We start from the raw sequence: 22,503 nt of genomic DNA, 5'->3' as shown, positions 1-22,503 counted from the left end.
CTTTGAAAGTAGCACAGTCGCTTCCCCTTACCACTGTTATCCTGTCCAGTCACTTTTTCTCAGCCTCTGATTATCTCGTCGTGGACGGGACATTTTACATGATGTTACTTCCTTTGTACTCCTTTTTTTTTTTTTTTTTTTTTTTTTTTTTGGAATAGCGAATCATCCCATGGTATGCCTTTCTTGTCACTGTGGATACAACAGAAGATCCACATCCTTTCCTTGCCGCATAAAATAATTATTTATATAACCGAAACTACTATTTTGGGGCCAAAAAGTAGCGAAAATCCATTTTATATCAGTATCCTGTTACGAGAACATGATGGTCATCATTTTAATATCCAGCTGTGATTACTTGCATAGATGAACATAGATCGTTTTATCGCAAATAGACTTCCAGTGAGTGATTCATATCCACCATTCTGAGGACGTCCGTGTGAAAGAAGTCTGGCAGGGATACGTTTGGTGAAAGATGTCTGTTATGAAAACTAACGTATATCCAGCTGGGGACAGTTTCAGTGAAATTTAACTCGTAATCTGTTCAGTTTCTTAAACTGATCTTTTTACTGAAATGTAACCCGTGGTATCTTCCTTTTATAAAACTGATCTTTTTATTAACGAGCAACGTAAAAGTGGCTCATCATCCGTGTCTGAGCCTCTGTCAGCTCCCCTGCCTGCTGCTTCTATAATCATAATAAACAATTAAATCACGGCCCGCGTAGCAATATGCTAACGTCACACAATGGAAATTAGCTTACTGGCGAGCAGGTGGCGGAAACTGATGTGGTGCAGATACGTGCAATCAAAAAAAAAAAAACGGCTCTGAGCACTATGGGACTCAACATCTTAGGTCATAAGTCCCCTAGAACTTAGAACTACTTAAACCTAACTAACCTAAGAACATCACACACACCCATGCCCGAGGCAGGATTCGAACCTGCGACCGTAGCAGTCCCGCGGTTCCGGACTGCAGCGCCAGAACCGCTAGACCACCGCGGCCGGCTACGTGCAATCCTTGTTCTTCTTACATAGTTCAGTTCCGGCTTATTCACTTACTCAAGTATGAAATACATGTTTTTTAATACCATAAATGGAAATCACCGATCTAAATCCAGTTTTCACAAAGCAAACACTCTTGGTTACACTGTACTTTCTTCATGATAACCGGTTTCAGACTCTGAAGATGATCTTCGTACCATTAGGTGTCTCCTCTAGCAATCTACGAAGACAACAAGCTGAACCAAACCTATGCCAGAATGCACTTAATAGTCTGAAACTCATGTTCAGAGACTGAAACTGGTTACCATGAATAAAATATTTTGCGAACAAGGCTGATTACTTTATTAAAAATGAAAATACTTCCTCTGCTATTTCTGCTAATGCAAGCCATGGAAGGAAGAACCGTCAGCAACGTTGGGGGCTGCTTTTGCATATGTGATGAATAAAAATGCGAATCTTTATTTCTTAAGACATAGTTACTTCGCCCAAAACACGTGAGACCAAGGTAAAATTCATAAATAATGAATAAATGCAGTCAAAAAACTGTACACACAATGGAATGAGCTCCCTAACACAGCGACTCAGTAAAGATATCGTAAATCCACTTATTTGGGGATGAAGTTGAGGGAATCGTCACGGATAAGAAGAAAAAAGTGTTAAAGTCTCTCGCATTCCTCGCAGACGCACCTGAGAAACGTGTTTTTCTGCTAATTGCCGTTCACTAATGCGTTACTGGTGACACAGTAACGGGAAACAGCATGTCGCCAAACTGAATCTTTGGGATACCATTTTGAATCCGATATCATTGTGAGGCGTGAGAACGACACTAAACCCCTCCGTAATATGACTGATCTCAGAGTATCCGAACGTCAAAGAATGGCAGACGTATCACGATCCAAGAACTTTACACCAGCAGCAACGGAATCGCTCCGGCGATCACGCCCCTGTACTCACTGAAGTCAGCCAGACGCCGCCTGGTGCCTACCGACAAATGCAGCGAAAACATTCGCGCAAGAGAAGTCATTCTGCTGACCTTAGGAGCGGAGCAAACAAAATTCGTTATATTTAAGAATGAACAATCAATAACTCTGCCTTCTATTGTAACGTCTTCGTCCTTGGTGGTAACATTTCTTCCTCTCTCGCCTCCACTCCTATACACTGGCAAGCGCAGCTCCTGTGTTAAAAATGGACGGGCGAGAGGTTCTGTAGATTTTAATGTGTCCCATACATGGCTGTGTCGGTTGGGACTTTGGATTTCTCTGTTTCCCTGGTACTCTTCGTTGCCCCCCAGACTGAGCTCTGTCTCAGGTAGTGGAGCAGAGACCAGCTGAACTCGAAAAACTCCAATCTTTAACCGTTTTAGGCTTCAGATTTTGATGTCCCAGTGAGACTCCTTATTTCTGTCACACGCGCAAGCCAACGCTCCGTTTAGAATTGGGGGGCAATTTTTGTTAGATTTGGACACGTCAGTGATCCTCTTGCTTGCGCCCCATGTCTCGCTGAAGCTGCGCGACACTCTCTCTCTCTCTCTCTCTCTCTCTCTCTCATGGCCAAACCGACGCTCTGTTTCGAATGGAGGGGCGAAGTTTTCATTTGATTTGGAAGCCAGATCGACATTCCGGCTCGTCCTGGCCTCTTTCCTTCCTCTCCTATAATGTCACATTCCCAACTACCAATGCAATGTTCAAATAACTTACGGGAATGCAGCCGCGTGACGTCGTGCAGAACCGCCGATATTTCGACGGGAGCACACCTGTCCATTTTCAGCGCAAAACTGCAACAAGTATGCGCTGTGCAAGGGAATTTGATACCTCGAATTGCAGAGAAATTTTGCAAGGGTGACACACACGCACACGCACACACACACACACACACACACACACACACACACACACACAACGCGCGCGCTGACTCTGCAGACACAAACGCAACTACAAAAACCAAGAAGGCCGACGTCAGAAGGTGGTGTCGACAATGAAAATTAATAACCAACAGTAGCATTAAATACGTTCCTCTACTTTTTGATAAGGGGGAGAGCAGGATTGCACACACAATTTAAACAAAAACTCTACTTACATTTATAAGGTTATTTATTAATTTTAACTGCTTTCTTTACAGCACTGTCCCAATAGCTGGAAGTGCATGTCAGAAACTCCGAGTTGTTTGATTCCATAGAATGACCGATGCGAAGACAATGTTCTGTAATAGTGGATTTGCTCGGCCGTTGTAAGCGTTTGTGACGATTATGCTCGGTGCAACGATCCTCCTCATTCTTGATAGTCTGACCTGGACACGCAGCAACTGCAGGGAATACCGTCGACAACCGCCCTTAGGCAAACCAAGATCATCCTTTACGGAATCTAAAATGACCCTAACGTTAGACAGGCCCTGAAAGCACACTTCACAACATATTTCCGCCAAGTACAACCAATCGGTTGGAAATGCCCCCTGCGTAACGCAAAATATCATAGACTTTTGTGCCACCTCGGTATTATCATCACTCACCCGGCGCACCGTCCGTCGGTATCGCAACGCTAGTCTGATCTATTTTTCACTACAGAAATTCTGATGAAAGGTGACATCTAGATTGGCTAATGCAACTGACAAACTCTCTCAGGGTCCTTGTGCCCTGTGAAGCAAGGTACGAAGTAGCCCTTCACGCTGAGCCGGATTGTGGCAACTGTCAACGTGTAGATACAAGTCAGTGTGAGTAGGCTTCTTAACCGTATCGTGAAGTGCGTTGCCCTGTCGACCAGCAGAGCAACTGGTGAACGATGATAATACTGACTTGACTTCAAGACTACGCCCTTTCAGCTGTGCACAGAGAGCATTTCTAAACAAGATTGGACTTATTTATCGGAAATATGATGTTAAATGTTTTCCGAACTCCATCTAAGATAAGGATTCTTTTAGGTTCCGTAAACAACGATCTTGCTTTGTTTAAGACGGGTGTCTACCGTATTCCTCGCAGTTGTGGCACGTCATATTTTGGTCAGACTATCGGGCCCACGGAGTACGGGTGTGCTGATCATAAGCGTCAGATACGCTTACATCAGCCGAGGAAATCCACTATTGCAGAACATTGTCTTGGCACCTGTCGTCCTACGGAATATAACAACATGGAGATTCTGGCATGCACTTCCAGCTACTGGGACAACGTTATTAAGGGAATAGTTGAAATTAAATTGATAATCTTTTCATTTATTGGGCCAGACATGTAATAATGTTTGAAGGATATTTTAGGCAATTGAGTGTACTAACTTTGTATGTAGGCTGTTAAGGTTTTCATGTTGGTAACGCCACGCAGCGCTCTGTATGAGAATCAGTGACTGTGCTGTGTGCAATTTATGGCTGGTTGGCATTGTTGGAATATGCGCTATTGTAGCGTTGGGCAGTTGGATGTGAACAGTGCGTAGCGTTGTGCAGTTGGAGGTGAGCCGCCAGCAGTGGTGGATGTGGGGAGGAAGGCAGAATTTTGAGAGCGGACGATCTGGGCGTGTGTCCGTCAGAAAAACGAAATTTGTAATACCGGATGTCATGAACTGATATATTATGACTTTTGAACACTATTAAGGTAAATATATTGTTTGTTCTCCATCAAAATCTTTCATTTGCTAACTATGCCTATCAATAGTTAGTGCCTTCAGTAGTTAGAATCTTTTATTTAGCTGGCAGTATTGGCGCACGCTGCATTGCAGTAGTTTGAGTAACGAAGAGTTTTGTGAGGTAAGTGATTCATGAAAGGTATAGGTTATTGATAATCAGGGCCATTCTTTTGTAGGGATTATTGAAAGTCAGATTGCTCTGAGCTAAAAAAAAATATTGTGTGTCCGTTTTCTGACGATCATAATAAGTAAAGAGAGAAATGTCTGATACGTTCAGTTTTGCTCATCTGTTTGAAAATCAAATAACGTAAGAGGTTTACCAGCATTGTCATTGTTAATTTTTCTAAGGGGATGTTTCATACCTTCTTTACTTTGTATTACTATGGCCTTACGCCATTATCAAGTACAAAAATGTTGGATATAATTAGACTTCACTTAACCAAGTCTAATTATACCCATCGTTGTTTTACTTGATAACGACTTAAGGCCGAAATCATGCTATTAGACAAAGGAGTTTGTACAGACAAATGGTGAAAACATCATTTAAACAGTTAAATAAAATTAAATTAACAAGTGACCTAATAAATAGAGGTGGATGCTTTTGTTTAAATTCTGCGAGTAATTATGTTCCCTCCATTGACAAAAAGCAGAGGGAAAGAGTTAATGGTACCTCAACTGTTGGGTTTTGATTTTCAGTATCGATATCTTCTGTCGTGGGTCATCTTTGGTTTTGTGGTGACGCTAGTGTTCTAGTGTTTACAGTATGTGTGAGTGTGTGTGTGTGTGTGTGTGTGTGTGTGTGTGTGTGTGTGTTTGTATTACCTTTTCGGAATTTCCCTGCAAACAGGTTTTAAATTTCCTTCCATATCGCTTACATACAGCAATTCCGACTTTAAAGCAATAGCATGTGCTCGTAACGAAATATCGGCAATTGTCGACGACGTCTCCCGGTCGCATTACCGTCAGTTGTTTGAGCGTGACTTACGCCGGGAATAACTCAGGTCTCTCTTATGCAATCATTCAGCGACAGTCACACATGGAACAAGGAACGAGGGAACATAAAATGGGATCCATAGTAGTAAATGATACAAAAATACATGATTTGTCCAATCGTCCTTCTTGAGGTTTCAGTGTTGCCAAGGTTAACAATTTAGCGTGGCAGACATGGTACGGTCCAACGAGCATAGCGCACAAGTTCAACTGGTGCAAATGGCTCTGAGCATTATGGGAATTAACTTCTGAGGTCATCAGTCCCCTAGAACTTAGAACTACTTAAACCTAACTAACCTAAGGACATCACACACATCCATGCCCTAGGCGGGATTCGAACCTGCGACCGTAGTGGTGGCGCGGTTCCAGACTGTAGCGCCTAGAACTGCTCGGCCACCTCGGCCGGCGGTGCACGAGTGACGGATGTAGTCCATCTGTATGAAACGAACCGACAGCCACGTCTGAAAGGATCGGAGCAGATGGTATGATCAATATCTCTTAATTTGAACCGGCCGCGGTGGCGGTGCGGATCTAGGCGCTTCAGTCCGGAACCGCGTGACTGCTACGGTCGCGGGTTCGAATCCTGCCTCGGTCATGGATGTGTGTGATGTGTTGTGGCGTAACAAGCTAGCTACGCCACAGTGAGAAGTAGCCGGAAGGGCACGCGTCAACTCTCGCCGTCTTGCGTTAAGTCTGAAACAGGATACGTGATGAAAGCTATAAAGAAAAGAACGGAGCTTCTCGTATACTTAACTTTAATTTCTTGTTCTACATTGCTCTTGATAATACAAGTGAGACTCTCTCCAGATATGGTTAACTGCGCCTTGCTAGGTCGTAGCCATGGACTTATCTGAAGGCTATTCTAACTGTCTCTCGGCAATTGAGAGAAAGGCTTCGTACGTGTCGTCGCTAGCAATGTCGTCCGTACAACTGCGGCGAGTGCTCGTACGTCTCTCTAGACCTGCCATGTGGTGGCGCTCGGTCTGCGATCACACAGTGGCGACACGCGGGTCCGACATGTACTAATGGACCGCGGCCGATTTAAAGCTACCACCTAGCAAGTGTGGTGTCTAGCGGTGACACCACATGATGTGCTTAGGCTAGTTAGGTTTAAGTAGTTCTAAGTTCTAGGGGACTGATGACCTCAGATGTTATGTCCCATAGTGCTCAGAGCCATTTGAACCATCTTAATTTGGAGTGAGATAACTAAGTACATTAGAGAAAGAGTTGGCTGAGGACGGAAGGAAGCAGATGTGCCTACTAATGTGTATAAATTCGAGAACAGTTTGTGGTCAGTAGAGAACTGCTTAGTGCAACTGTCCGTAAACGTGACTAGTATGATGATAAGACTAGTATTACCGAGGATTACAGTGGAGCCCGATTCGGAGTGCGCTCCCGCTGCGCGTCTGCCAGTCTGTGCCAGCCGAAGTGTTCCACACCGTTCCTCGCCTAGAGGTGGAGAACGAGGCTAACCGTGGTCGGGTGGTACGCTCGCCCGCGCACGTGCGTCCTCCGCCAGGGCAGCGGCAGGAACAGCAGCACGCTTGCAGCGCGGAGTAACTCGGCCGCACTATGAATAGTCGATGCGCGTGCCGCGCGTAAGGACGCGGCCCCGCTCCGCTCCGCGCCGGAAGCACGCGCCGTTACAGTTTTCAGGGTGGCTGCAGGTCCGCTATTGGCCGTCGTAAAGGGCGCGTGACAGAAATGGCGAGGGCGCCGCGCCGCCGGCCGGGTCCGGAGCTGCCGCTCGCTTCCTCGTTCGCCCGGCTGCCGAGATTTGTGGCCGGCGATCGGACGCAGCGCTGCGCCGTCGAGGAACCGGCGCCTGCGTGCGCGCCGGCCTGAATAATACAGCGGGCCCGCTTCCGGGGGCGGCATTAAAAATACAGCTGCGGCCTGCCTCGGCCCGCCGCTATCTCTCTGCCGACAGCTCGCCCGGCAACGGCATTCGTTCGCCGCCGGGATGAACCTGTCTTCCCCCTCTCCTTCAGCACCGCATGTTTCTAGACAGTGAAGAAGACGTATCGACTTGTTCCAACAGCACTACGTGCACAATCCCATTACAGTGCTGGTAGTATCAAGGGAAGCCCATACAGCAGGTACTATCCGATTAAAATTACGCTGTCCAGTCACATTAATCTGACAGCCACCTCTGTTCGACGCAACGTACAACAATCAATCACAGACGTGAGGTGGCCGAAATAGCAGTAGAGGTTTTATAAGGCATGTCGGGGGGGGGGGGGGGGGACGCGGAAAGCAGTGCAGTAATTGTCGTAAGGCTGAAATGGAACGCTTTATCTGTCGTCCAAAAGGGCATGATCATTGGCTTTCGGGCCAAGAGTGGAAGAAATTCCGAAAAGGCTAAGTTTGTAAACTGTTCCGGTCCCACCACTGTTAAGGCCGGTATTACACTATCAAATTTCTTTGTCAAAGATTTGACCAAAGATGTGATCAAATATTCCGTGAAATATATTTGACAACGATCTTTGACGTAGCGCTAGAAGGGGTATTACACTGTCATCATATTTTTCGTCAAAGTTCAAGATGGCTGACAACAACTTGTTATTAACCGCAGCAGTTGCATGTTCCACAATTGCACTGTGTGTACATGCGGAAGAGAAGCGGGGGAAAAAAAGGAAACATACCTGGGTGAAGCCGTGGGTTTTACGACGACACGATAAAAGCATTCAACAAAACTTGTTACGTGAGCTTACTTAAGAATGGATGAGCATACATTTATGTATGTGCTCAATGAAGTGTATCCTCATATCACAAAGCACAATATTCACTTAAATGGTTCAAATGGCTCTGAGCACTATGCGACTTAACTCCCAAGGTCATCAGTCGCCTAGAACTTAGAACTAATTAAACCTAACTAACCTAAGGACATCACACACATCCATGCCCGAGGCAGGATTCGAACCTGCGACCGTAGCGGTCACGCGGTTCCAGACTGAAGCGCCTTTAACCGCACGGCCACACCGGCCGGCCAATATTCACTTAAGAACTGCTACATCTGCAGAACACAGGTTCACTTTAACACTCCGATTCCTTGCTACAGGAGAGGGTTAGGTTATGTTAGGTTAGGTTAGGTCAGTTCTCCAATCTTCGTAATCTGTTTTTGTATTCAGCGTGCCTCACGTTGTAAAGCGCCTCATCAGCTTCATACATCTCTATTAATTTTGTAGTTGTCGGCACACACCAATTGTATTTACCGGCAATATTTATAAAAATACTACAGACGACAGAATGCAGCGATGCTAGCGCTCCATGTGGTAACATGTCACATTGCAGTGAACAGAAGACAAACGACTTCTTTGATCAAATCTACAGTGAGGCCCTAGATTTGATCATATATTGGACGACATTTGACAAAGTTCCCTATTACACTATCAAATATCTTTGACAAAGATATTGGACAAAGATATTTGACTAAGAAATTTCATAGTGTAATACCGGCCTAAAGAATACCGTGCATGGCAAATATCCAAAATCAACACTGAGGCAACAGTGGTGCAGCACGGGCCGTAGATGGCAAAGGTGAACAATGGTTGGGGTCATGTGTACCTGGGAATAGACGAGCAACTGTCGAGCAACAACACTACCAACAATGTGTCCTCAATGACCGTTCAGCGAACGTTGTTGCGTAGTGGCCTCCGCAGCAGCTGCCTGGTTCTTGCACACATGCTTACTGTTTTATATCAGCGACGAAAGCTGGAACTTACACGCCAGTCTCGCAACTGTACGTCCACTTCGTGACGACAGGGATCCTTTCCAGAAGACAGATAGTTTTTGGCGCGTACGGTCTAAAACGTCTGAAATCAAACATCTTGCAACTATGCAACTATTGAAACTTCCTGGCAGATTAAAACTGTGTGCCCGACCGAGACTCGAACTCGGGACCTTAGCCTTTCGCGGGCAAGTGCTCTACCATCTGAGCTACCGAAGCACGACTCACGCCCGGTACTCACAGCTTTATTTCTGCCAGTATCTCGCCTCCTACCTTCCAAACTTTACAGAAGTTCTCCTACGAAAGGCAAAGGTCCCGAGTTCGAGTCTCGGTCGGGCACACAGTTTTAATCTGCCAGGAAGTTTCATATCAGCGCACACTCCGCTGCAGAGTGAAAATCTCATTCTATGCACCTATTGTCGGAAGGGTTCAGGAGAGGGGAGGATGCGCTATGGTCTGGGGAATGTTTCGCGTCATTACCTGGGTCATCTCGTCATTCTGGAAAGCAGAATGGACCAGCACACGTTTGAATCTATTCTTGCGGACCATGTCCACCCGTGCACGAACGATGGCCTCTACCAGCGGGACGATGTAACGTGTCACACAGCTCGCAGTGTACGTGCGTGATGCGAAGAGTGCGTTGTTCGAAGAGCACTACGATGAGTATTTACCGCACTCTCCAGGCCACCAAACTTCCCGCATTTAAACCCAATCGAGAATCTGTGGGACCATCCCGATCGGGCTGTTCGCGCCATGGATCCTCAGCCGAGAAAGCTGGCGGCATCGCTCAACATTCCTGTCGGTATCTTCGAGAACCTCGTTAAGTCTCTTCCTCTACGTCTCGCAGCGATCCGTACTGCGAAAAATGGTTCGAATGGCTCTGAGCACTATGGCACTTAATTTCAGAGGTCATCAGTCCCCTTGAACTTAGAACTACTTAAACCTAACTAATCTAAGGCCATCACACACATCCATGCCCGAGGCAGCATTCGAACCTGCGACCGTAGCGGTCGCGTGGTTCCAGACTGTAGCGCCTAGAACCGCTCGGCCACTGCGGCCAGCCCGTACTGCGAAAGGTCTTTATTCAGGCTCTTGGAAGGTCACCTTAATGTTATTGTATAGTGTACTTGTTATTCGAATTTCACGAACTGATTTACTCCAATCATAGCTTTCCGCACCAGTTGTCCACCTTCGCCTTCTTACCATAATAATAAGTCAGTTATCTTGTAGTTTCGAGTAATGCAGTGCTGTATGCAAGCGTGTTACTGTGCCTACTTTGTACATTACCATAATTTTGTACCGCTCTGTTGTGAGAGTCACGTTTATTGAAAGACAACGTAAAATAGCCAGTGTTCGGGATACAGACACAGTAACAAAGTAAGCCGGACATGGATATACGCCTCACTGCGTCTGTGAAGTCGGGAATACTTGTAGACGAAAATGAAAAATGGGTGTGTTCTCATAAACCTTCAGACTAGTTACGCGGTCTGCATCTACAAACTTTTCACACACATTTTCTTCGTCAAACCATTATCAGAATGTCTTGATTTAGAGATGTCGCTACACTGCGATTTTTGTCATACCGACGTCGAGTCACTACGGCCGTACGTCCACCACTTAACACTGCCTGCTCACAACTGACTGATCAATACACGTCTGTTGTTTACCGTTTTTCGTTCAAGCTGCCACCGCAGTTACCGAAATGACGTCGCTTATTCGTGAGAAATAAAAACAGCCTCGGAACATTTTGGTCCGACAGCGTAAATCTGTAGTTCACACTTACTTGATAGAGGGCTATAGCGGCGCCTCAAGACTGTTTCGCCACTGTTCCACTCTCGGATAGCATTCGGAAAAATTGAAGACGTTGATCTTTTCATGGGAGCTCTGATTTCTTGTATTACTTTACGATGGTCACTTCTCACTATGTAGGTGCCAGTCACCAGGGTATTTTCTCTTTTTCAGGAGTAAGTTGGTGACCGAAATTTATTGGAAAAATGTTGCTATCGTTTTTGGACATTCCTACTCGTGTATTATGTCCGTGACGCTCTCTCCACTGATTCGCAGTAACACAGAATGCTTCCCTTCTGTGAACTTTCTCATTTTACTCCGTCTATACTGCCTGGTAAGGACATTTTTTAACATTTTTGAGTCTTCAGACTTCTCACTGTTTCGGTGCAGCACGCCACGAAATCTCTCTTGTGCCAATTTCTATGTTCCCCTACAGTGTCTACCCTCTCACAGTTGCTTCAGGTACCATGGAAGCTATTCACTGATATAATAACAAGTGTCCTGTGGACCTGTCCTTTCTTCCTGTCGGTGTTTCCCATATGTTTCTCCTCTCGCCGGTTCTGCGGGGACCCTCCTAATTACTTCCCTTATTAATCCACCTTATTTTCAACATCGTTCTACAGCAGCACACCTCAAACGCTTCTATTCTCTTCTTTCCCAATTTTCCCACAGTCGATTCTCCGCTACCATAGAATGTGTGTTCCAGAAGTTCTCCATATTGTGCTGCAGTACTCCAGGAGAGGACGGACGAGTGTAGTGTACATAGTCTCTTTAGCGGATATATTGCATCTTGTAAGTGTTCTCTAATAAAACTTAGTCTTCGCTTTGTCTTTCTCGCAACGTTTTTTAAGCGATGGTTCCAATTTAAGTTGTTCGTAATTTTAATGCCTATGTATTTGGTTGAATTGACATCCTTTAAATTTGTATGTTCTATGGTGTAGCCGTATGACTGAAATTTCCACGTTTCACAACTAGCGGAAATACCTGATTAATCTGCAGTTAAGGGTTCGATACCCTAATAGGTTTTCGAGGCATCTAACTACAGTCAGGAAACTACCGTAAATCGTAAGGCCCCTGTCACGCGGACGGTCGTGCATCTGAAGCGCTGCTTGCTGCAGCAGGCAGAAAGCCTGTGGTTTAGAATTACCGCCTGTCGCGTGTTGTTTGTAACGCTTGTCAGTTACGAAATGGTTACGATACAGGAAGTATTTGCATTCTCTGCAAGTATTTATATTATGAAGAAAAGAAAGAATTAGTGACACCCAATAGGTAGTTGTCTGTTATCTCTTGGAGCTTTCCATTGTCTTGAGGCAACTCTAGCACATCGTTGGAGTTTTTTGACTTCCTATTGAGCCGTACTGAAACCACTCAGTCATTTAAGTGTATGAGTAATCAGGTACAGAGCAAAATCATATTATGGTTTGTTGCGCATTTCTGCGATGTAACTCTCTACTTCGAATACTGACAGAGGTACATCTACTGTGAGACACGCAGAGAAGACTTCCATTGTACAGAACACTAAGGACCAACAGTGGGCAATGAATAGAAAATACATTGGTGCCTATCTGACAAACTGGTCTCGAAAGATGACAGGGAATGGCGCAAGCGACTGGCAACAAGCGGATCACTGTCCCCCGTCTAAAAGAAATATGGCTCTAAGCACTATGGGACTTAACATCTGAGGTCATCAGTCCCCTAGACTTACAACTACTTAAACCTAAGTAACCTAAGAATATCACAGACATCCATGCTCGAGGCAGTATTCGAACCTGCGACCGTAGCAGCAGCGCGGTTCCGGACTGAAACGCCTAGAACCGCTCGGTCACAGGCCCCATGTCTGATGGCTCGAAATCGTCGAGCTCACAAACCCAGTCCTGGATAGTGTGAGCTGTGTCTACACAGGCACGATTTTCTTGCAACATAGCACCACTATTTGGGGAAAAACGTTGTAACATGAGGATGGACCTGATCGGTCAAATTGGCCACATAATCCTGCCAAGGCAGTACTGCGACCTTGCAGAATACCTATGGCGTCATGGAATGTCACGATGTGGCTTACCAAATCATCACAAATCCACCCAACAGTCAGATCCTACCCCCGCCCTCTTTTACAATTGGAACCAGAAGTTGTAAAGAGTGTGAAACAAGACTCGCCCGACCAAATGGCTTCCTTCCATTGCTCCGTATTCCTGCTTTTATGTCGCTACACCACGTTTCGCTCTTGTGGGCCTTAGCATTAAATGGTTCAAATGGCTCTGAGCACTATGCGACTTAACTGCTGAGGTCATCAGACCCCTAGAACTTAGTACTTAAACCTAACTAACCTAAGGACATCACACACATCAATGCCCGAGGCAGGATTCGAACCTGCGACCGTAGCGGTCGCGAAGTTCCAGATTGTAGCGCCTAGAACCGCTCAGCCACTCCGGCCGGCCCTTAGCATCACCCGGGTTCCCGGGTTCGATTCCCGGCGGGGTCAGGGATTTTCTCTGCCTCGTGATGACTGGGTGTTGCGTGATGTCCTTAGGTAAGTTAGGTTTAAGTAGTTCTAAGTTCTAGGGGACTGATGACCATAGATGTTAAGTCCCATAGTGCTCTGAACCATTTGAACCTTAGCATCACTGATGAGTAGTTTTGGGATTGCAGCTCGCCAACCAAATCCCTCCTTGTGGACCTCCTTTCGTGTTGTTTTGGTGTTGACAGGGTTCGCGAATGCGGCATTCATTTCTACAGTGACTTTTGCAGCTTTCGCCCTCTTATTTTTCGTCACAGTCCTCCTCATTGACCGCCTGTTACGCTCACTCAACACACACGTTCGTCCGCGTTGTGACTTCGTTGATGATGTTTTCTCCGCTATCCCTGTATGTGGTATAAGTTGTTGATACGGATCCCCTTGAAACACCAAACATTTGGGTATCTTAGTTTTGGAACCATCCATCACACGAGCGCCAACAATTCGCCCACGTTCGAATTCACGTAACGCCTACATAACGCACTCACAATAACGCAGAATACTGTTGAAACCCTGACTGACGCAAGCAGCGTTTTGAGGACTTTCACAGGTGCCATTCATGGTCATGTACAACAACGCTGCTTGCAGGATTGGCCACCATCTCCATTTATGCTGAAGCTTGCATTCCTCGCAGTTTTTCCATATTTTTGGCCAACCCCTTTACAGAATAAGGTGGGACTAAATCAATCATTTCAACTTTTTGGGCTTCAGATAGTAGTAAATATTATACTGCGCATGTTAAATTGGAGTAGCGAATAGATCATAGTCTTAAGTTTCGTATGATTAAGGTACATTATGACAGGCATTTTCGACAGTAGAATAGCAGTCCCCATACTTTTCACACCTGATCCATTCAACTTTCTACACGGATCTAGCGTCATAATCTTTCATGGTTGCAGAAGCCTCAAGGTACGTTTTCTTTCACCGGTTCAGCTTTAGGTGATAATGGAAATGAGTCCCCTTCTTGATTTGAAGATTTTTCTTGAACATGCCCGAGGCAGGATTCAAACCTGCGACGGTAGCGGTCGCGCGGTTCCAGACTGTAGCGCCTAGAACCGCTCGGCCACTCCGGCCGGCAATAGATATTACATTCCGATTCGGGAAGCAACACGAACACTTATTCCCATAGCTCCATTCTCTTGTTAGTTTTTAAATGTAAACAGTTGCTCAAGTTTGTAGCTGATATCAGTAGTAGATCTGCTGACAAACCTGGTGGATCCTAAACAACTGGTAGGGGAAAGATAAGTAAATAGCATGCATGTACTTAAACAGTAGATCTTATATTAAATTTTAAACATTTTTATTGGCTGAGATCCAGTAACCGTACGTTATGTAATTACATGATGTATATATAGCCACATCAGTCGCATAATTTTATTTTTTGTAGTCTGTCGGTAGCAGCTGTGTTGATGCAGCTCTTGGCCCTTACCAACCTTGCGGCTGCCATTGTATTTCCATGGAATATTTTATCCAGTTGGCAAACGTGTAATATTTTTACATTTCAGTTTTTATTCTTGTGACATTTTCTATCTGACGTGAGCACTATTGCTCAGACGCTTTTTACGCATGGTGTGATTACATGTAATGCATGAAATTTTTTATTCTGGTGGAGATTGCCTTAGTGCCGTCGAAACCATAGTAAATTTGACAAAAAAAATTGGGCAATCTATATGGCTGTATCTTATTTTAAACAGACCTAATGTTGCTTGGCCGGTTGTTTTAAGCAATACTGTCTTACCTCTTCTATTTCCTCCTACATGATTGCTGTCTGGTTTAAATGTATTTGGAAAAAGCTTGTAACGTCCCCTTAGAACAATTATGAATTACTGTGCTGGTAAACTTCTACGTTATTTGATACAAAGGCAGGTGAGTAAAACTCAACGTACTCAAACAGTTTTCTCTTTACTTATTCTGAACACCACTAAACTGACACACACAATATTTTTAGCGCAACGCAATCTGACTTTCAAAAACCCTACAAAAGAATGGCCCTGACTAAGAATAACCTATACCTTTCGTGAATCACTTACCTCACAGAAATCTTCGTTTCTCGAACTACTGCAATACAGTGAGCACCAATACTGCCTGCTAAATAGAAGATTCTAACCACTGAAGGTAGTAACTACTGATAGGCATGGTTAGCAAATCAAAGATTTTGATAGAGAACAGTCAATGTATTTACCTTAGTAGCGTTCCAGTCGTATATATACTTTTGTGACATCGAATTAAACAAATTTCCTTTTTCTGACGGACACAAGTCCAGATCGTCCGTTCAAAATTCTGCCATCTCTCTCCCCACATCCACCACTGCTGGCGGCTCACTCCCAACTGCACAACGATACGCGCTGTTCACATCAAACTGCCCAACACTGCAGAAGCGAATATTCCAACAATGAGTCCAACCAGTCACAGACTGCACACAGCGTAGTCGGTGATTTTCATACAGAGCGCTACGTGGCGTTACCAGCATAAAAACCTAAACAGCGTGCTTACAAGCATTTTGGCAATTGTGCACGACCTATCTAGCAACGGCCCTGTAACATAATGGTGTCCGAGCTTCGCACATGGGCTGAGCAGTAGAATATCTTCCTATTTGTATCCTCATAGGCGGATGATTCAGAGAGCTCCCCCCTACCCTCGGTTGTGCCCCGCAGGTGCTGGGCGGCTGCTCGGTGCTGAACGGCATGATGTACCTGCGCGGCCACGCGCGCGACTACGACCGCTGGGCGGAGGAGGGCTGCGAGGGCTGGTCGTGGCGCGACGTGCTGCCCTGGTTCCGCTACTCCGAGGACAACCTGGAGCTGGAGCGCGTGGACCCGGCGCTGCACGGCCGCGGCGGCCCTCTATCTGTCACTAGGTTCCCGCACCAGCCGCCCATGGCCTACGACATCCTCAGCGCCGCCGCCGAGCAGGGCTGGCCCGTCAACGACGACCTCAACGGCGACAGCCCCGTCGGCTTCACCATCGCCCAGACCACCACCAAGTAAGAGCACGCTGTCACCGCGTTCGAGGCGATCTCTCATAATTGCTCATTTGCTAACGTTTCAGTGGCAAAGCTACAGTAATCCAGACGACTGCCTAATGCAGTGCAATTAGGGCAACAATTTGTGGTGGAAATACTGAAACATTTGAAAATGTTTGTTTTTAAGCACTCTCAAGTGGTTAGCAGTTCATTTCCTGATCAGTTTCATATATAGCTAAAAGTTATGCTAGCAGCAGCCACGCGAGCAGTGGAAAGTTCCTTGAACTGGTCTCCCTCCCTCCGCCTATTTTTGACATCGAATGAGACCAAGCGTAAATAGTATGAAACAGCAGGGAGCGGGATGGGAAATGGTTTTGAGCTGAACCAAGTGAAAATTACAGAAAAATCCCATCAAATGGTTCTAATGGCTCTGAGCACTATGGGAGTTAACATCTGCGGGCATCAGCCTCTTAGAACTTACAACTACTTAAACCTAACTAACCTAGGGTTATCACACACATCCATGCCGAAGGCAGGATTCGAACCTGCGACCGTAGCAGTCGCGCGGTTCCGGACTGAAGCGCCTAGAACCGTTCGGCCTAAATCCCATCATATAACATTTATTTAACAATTTTTAATGTGCATTGTGCAAAACACACTATCAGAAACCGTAAAAAAGGAAAGAAACACCGTAAAACATTTAATAAATGCAGTCCTCACTCGATTAAAAACGTAAGATCATTACATCTGCAATTAAGTCGTTAAGAAGTATTCACCGTGGAATATATTTCCTTCAAAGTTACGCTAAGTGACTATATATCTGCATGCATGAGATAGGTACCAGAATAGTTTCAGGTCGTATTATTTGTGTTCTTCAAAAGAGTCTGTGATCGAAATACTAAAAATTTTTTCTAACGGCAGAAATTCCCATAAAATTTTTTAACAAGCAACACCATTTATATTTTGGATGAAGTCTCTTTGGATATGCCAAATAAAGAGTACTGAAGATCTTCAACATGACAGTAAAAATATGAGTAGAATCAACCTACCATAACAACCTTACGAGTAGAGAGTAGAACAGGCAATAAAAAAGAACATATCTTAAAACACTACTCTAGTAAATTAATACACATTTACGAAGTTTCCTTGACAGAAGGCAGTAGTTGTGTTCTGGGTGTAAGCAGCAACAGTCCAAATTATTATACTAACAACTGTTTAAAAGTCACTCTCTTTCATATAACCATCTTTTGGACAGAGTAATTTCTAATCACGGCTCACTGGTCTTGTTAGTATTGACTCACACATGATGTTAAACATAGCGTACTGAAAACTACTAAAGAATTAGCCCTATGATAAATGGAACGCGAAATTTATGACCTGACCCGCAATTTTAATAAAGTAAACATTGCAAGTGACACGATAGTTTAATTAATGTGCCACAACTGTTAGTATTACTACTCCTTTTGCGATAGAGTAAGCTTATTAAATCTCCTAAAGTTTGACATTCGACACAGGTGCCAAGACACACAAACAACTATTCATCGATCTTAAAATAGCTTCTTAGCATGACCTGATTACCTGCTAATTTGTTGAGCTCAATAGATAAGGCTAATTTGATAGCAACGACTCAGTGGGTTCCTTTTAAAGTCATACAACACAATTACAAAAACAGCTGACTCTGAAACACAGAGTAACTTACATAGTACACGACGAATAAAAAGAAGAAGCATTCCCCCAGAAGATAAGACTGAGAAGCGAACCAGAGCTGCAGCGGAATATCAGTGAGACTGACCATGCTTGCAGTTATTCCACCAGTCGGCTCTTATCGCCAGTAAAGGCGGAATGAGACGGAACGGGTGTGCAGCAGTCACCACTTAACGGACAACGTCTACGAAACTTGAAGCCTAAACATGCAAAATGGCGAAGATGAACCAAGAAACTGCTCACCCTTACATTCCATTATTCTGCAGTGAAGGGACTCCTGTGTTGGTATTCTCATGAAGTTGTGCCCGGAACCGTATTACAGAACAGAGACCACAGGGAATGTTGGGCGTCTGACAACACCTACTGCCCTTTCCGCCACTGCCATAGGCCCACTGCCGATAGCAATAATCTGCGGACAGCCAAGGCCCCAAGTCGCACTCCTGCTTACTCGTCCAGGCGACTCTCCACTGCATCTTTTTTCTGTGGTAGGTTAAGGTACAGCGTCACCGGTGGACCTCGGTCTTACTGCCTTGGGATAAGGATGAACTTGTTCTATCCTACAATGCCAATGACATCATTGGAATTCACGTAGAAGGTGTGGCAATGGCACTTAAAGTACCATATCTCCTTCAGACGGTGGAAGTTCAAGGTAGCAGGCACTACGTGTCACAACTATATAGGTACTGATATTGGTGGTCGTATGGTGGTCGGCACATATCGAGTTGTCATATCAAGACTGACATTTCTTTAGTGGTCCTAACATCCACTGTACTGCTCAATGTTTTCCTTAAATATACGTTCCCCAGCGGGTACAGGCGCCTGTAAACGCGGAAGTTCGTTCCAACAGAAGCGACCAAAGAGCGCAGGCTAAGAAGGATCAGTACTAGAGCACAAGTCGCATGGATTGCTGGCGCACGTCAAACAGTAGTTTAGACTTCTTCCAATCTGGTGGAGTGTATAGGTCGCCCGTTTCACTTTTTACTTCGAAGTTCACCATCACATTTTTTCAGAGTGGAAAAAGTTTTTAGGTTGCACCACATTTTTTGTTATTTCTCAGAGATATGGCTGGTAAGCAGATGGCCTTCAGTAGTAACGTTTAAGGTTAATGTTTACGATGAAACCGTTACACTTAGATGGTTGGATAAAATTTATTTGGTTAACAAAATGGGGGTTGTAGTTGTGTAAACTGGACCGTCTCCAACTGCTTAAACCGAGCCCCCCGACTTCTTCGTGTTTAAAGCCTGCCAGTATTGGATTTCTATTGCAGATTCCAAGAGGGTAATGGAGGAGGTTGATGAAAGAAAGTTGAGTCCGCCTAAAACGACTGAAGCTATTGATGCATTTCAGAAAAAGAAGATAGGTCGCAAGAAGGCCAATTATGAAAATAACACTTTCGAGACGGTCGAACATGGAGTACAGTACACCTGGGGAGGCAGCATAAAAAATGGTGGGGCAGAATTACAATTTTGGGTCAAGATCGTGAAGAACAACTGGCTCATTATTGTCTTGTTATGAACGTTTTTGTCTTCAGTATTGCTTGTGAGGGATGCCGTATAACTGGCAAAGAGAAAAACACAGAACACCCTTTCAAAGAAAATTATTAGGGAAAAGTGTGTAATCTTTTTTTTTTTAATGCCACAAAACCCAACAGTCCGAAAGAAAGCCTACAGTAACATGTTATTGCTAGGCTCTTGGATTCAGCAAAAAATGGAAGGTGCTATTTATACCTATTTTGTAATTAGATTGTGTTTTCTCTAATATAACACATTTTCCAATTTTGGTTAGTGCTTCTTTAATTATTTTTAGAAACGGTCCGACTTTGACAAGCATATTCCCAACTCGCTGAGTGTAATGTTTTCGAATTTTTTTTCGTATTAGGTTCTAATTACATTTTCTACGAGTAATATGTAAGTTATGTATAACATTACAAATTAAGTTTTATATGCTTTTAAAACACAATTATTTACTGTTCTCTATTTTTTCAAATAAAAACAAAACAGGGGGCCGATTTCGGGCACTTTACTATACGCCCTCTCTGCCAGGACTCTCGTCCACGTACTTGATTCGAATAGCTGAAGTGATAGAAATCGAATTACATTGACCAGTGTTCACTGATTTCTGGTAGCTGCCAGAGTTAGCTAGCAGACAGCATTTTGATTAGTGAGTCTGAGTCTACTAAAACAGAGGTGAGAAACTGATTAATGACCACAGAAGTGTTACGTGTATTTCTGAAATATTATTGACACGCTGGACACATTAAACTCTATTATGTCTAAGTTAATAACGGCTGGACAGGAGTTAATAGGAGTTGATGACATTCGATACTTGCCCATCCAACTGTTCTAGTTTTCGAGCTCTGTTGAACAGAGTGAATTGTAAACTGTAATTCAATATCAAATTCTGATTCTAAATTATGAGATTTACGTATGTCAGCTTTTCCGTAGAGGTTCCCATTTAACTCGTAGAAGGTATGACGCTTCTTTTGTGATATCTGATACAGTCAGTTTGCGACGCTCCGTATAGAGCTTCGCGCTCTCACGGCCACATGAAATTTAGAAGAGCTAACCTTGCCGGTACCACGCTGGCTACTTATGCCCTCATGCATTGTTTGGAATTCGAGGGTCGCTGTTTCTGACTCGGATGCGTAGTCTACGGTACCTGATTTTCTGTTGAGAACAAGGGCGCCAATGTAAAAACTAAAATTGCGCGGACACCATAGAATGCACTAGCGTGGATACTTCACAGAACACCACCGAAGGCATATAGGAATGCGATTTGTAGATAGGAAAATAGAGCTAATCATACCGGTGTAGTAACCACTTAATTTTTTCAAATATCGTATATGCGTTCCTTTGCGGAATCGATATATGAGTGTGTACGGACAGCCTTCAGTCACAAAAATACTAAGTTAATTTGCTTACAGACACAGTTGGTTCAAATGGCTCCGAGCATTATGGGACTTAACATCTGAGGTCATCAGTCCCCTAGACCTTAGAACTACTTAAACCTAACTAACCTAAGGACATCACACACATCCATGCCCGAGGCAGGATTCGAACCTGCGACCATAGTGGTCGCGCCGTTCCAGACTGAAGCGCCTAGAACAGCTCGGCCACACCGGCCGGCCAGACACAGCTATTTTCCTATATACCTGAAGACTTCTGCCTGCAGTCCAAATGAAAATTAAATGTTTTTTAATTAAAAATCATTGCTGTAGGTGACTGCATATGTTTATATGAGTTCTGAAAGCGAATGGAAAAGTCTTTTGCTTCTGTTGTTCGTAGTTTCTTTGTCCTTTCATGCCGAATTTCGTTTTACGGTTACTGTCATAATACGTCTGTAGTTACAAAAAATGTATTTACCCTTTTAGTGTGCCAAGTCTTTGGTTAAAAAAAAAGACCTCAAACTGTAGAATAATTGCATGCTTCCTATTCTTGATTTCCATTTATTAATTCTTCTAGATTTATGTGGGTAACAGTCAAAAGGCCTAGACTTTTCTAAAAAGAAAAAAAGGAAAAGAAACCTCTAGGCTATCTAAAACTACCTTACACGAAAAATATGTTCAGTTCCAAACAAGTGAAACGGAGTCTAATTTTCACTGTTTGGGCTCTGGGAAATGTCTTACGTGTCTTTAGAAACTAATTTATTCACTAAGGACAGTCTGTGTCGTCCACCCACATATAGACACGGCTGTGAAATTCTAAATAGGCTCCCAGGCATTTATTATCAATATATATGTCGTAAACCAATGTTACGTATTTCGCGTTTACTAACACCTGAGAGAAAGCTATGTCATGAATTTCCGTGGATAGTTAACTTCAGCATCCTCACAGCTGCAACAGTCTGACCTGTAGATAAAATTCTGAGTCTTTGAACTACGTAGATACACTTTTGGTAGACCTGTAGATTACTTTGTCTTACCTGTGGAAGACAGAGACAGTTGAAAGAGGTCCAAAGATAGCTACGTACTGCTTATTCTGCAACTGTCGTCGTAACGAAGGAAATTGTTTTCATCAATGTAACTGTTCTGAAAAGAGCACTGTGTCCGTCAAATTGTAGGACTGCAACTGCTGTTACCCTTGCCAACAATATTATTAAGGAGTGTGATTCAAACCGGAGGCATAATTTTGTGTGTAAAATATTTCATATTTCACAAGACAGTGAATTACGAGTACGCCAGACACGGAAGGACAGAAGTCATCACTTACTTGTA

The 22,503-nt window shown here is 44.2% G+C and overlaps 1 protein-coding gene across 1 annotated transcript in view; it reads left to right on the top strand.

Annotated features, from left to right (window-relative positions):
- Positions 1 to 22,503, top strand: part of LOC126236645 (glucose dehydrogenase [FAD, quinone]-like) — a 209,150-nt gene that overhangs the window by 102,406 nt on the left and 84,241 nt on the right. The window contains exon 4 of the mRNA XM_049946108.1: positions 16,279 to 16,607. Coding sequence (XP_049802065.1) covers positions 16,279 to 16,607 — 329 coding nt within the window. The remainder of the gene's footprint in view (positions 1 to 16,278; positions 16,608 to 22,503) is intronic.

Source organism: Schistocerca nitens, chromosome 1 (genome assembly GCF_023898315.1).
Source record: "Schistocerca nitens isolate TAMUIC-IGC-003100 chromosome 1, iqSchNite1.1, whole genome shotgun sequence".
NCBI classification, from domain to species: domain Eukaryota; kingdom Metazoa; phylum Arthropoda; class Insecta; order Orthoptera; family Acrididae; genus Schistocerca; species Schistocerca nitens.
Note: the sequence above shows the minus strand (reverse complement) of the source record. Positions and strands in the feature narration are given on the sequence as shown.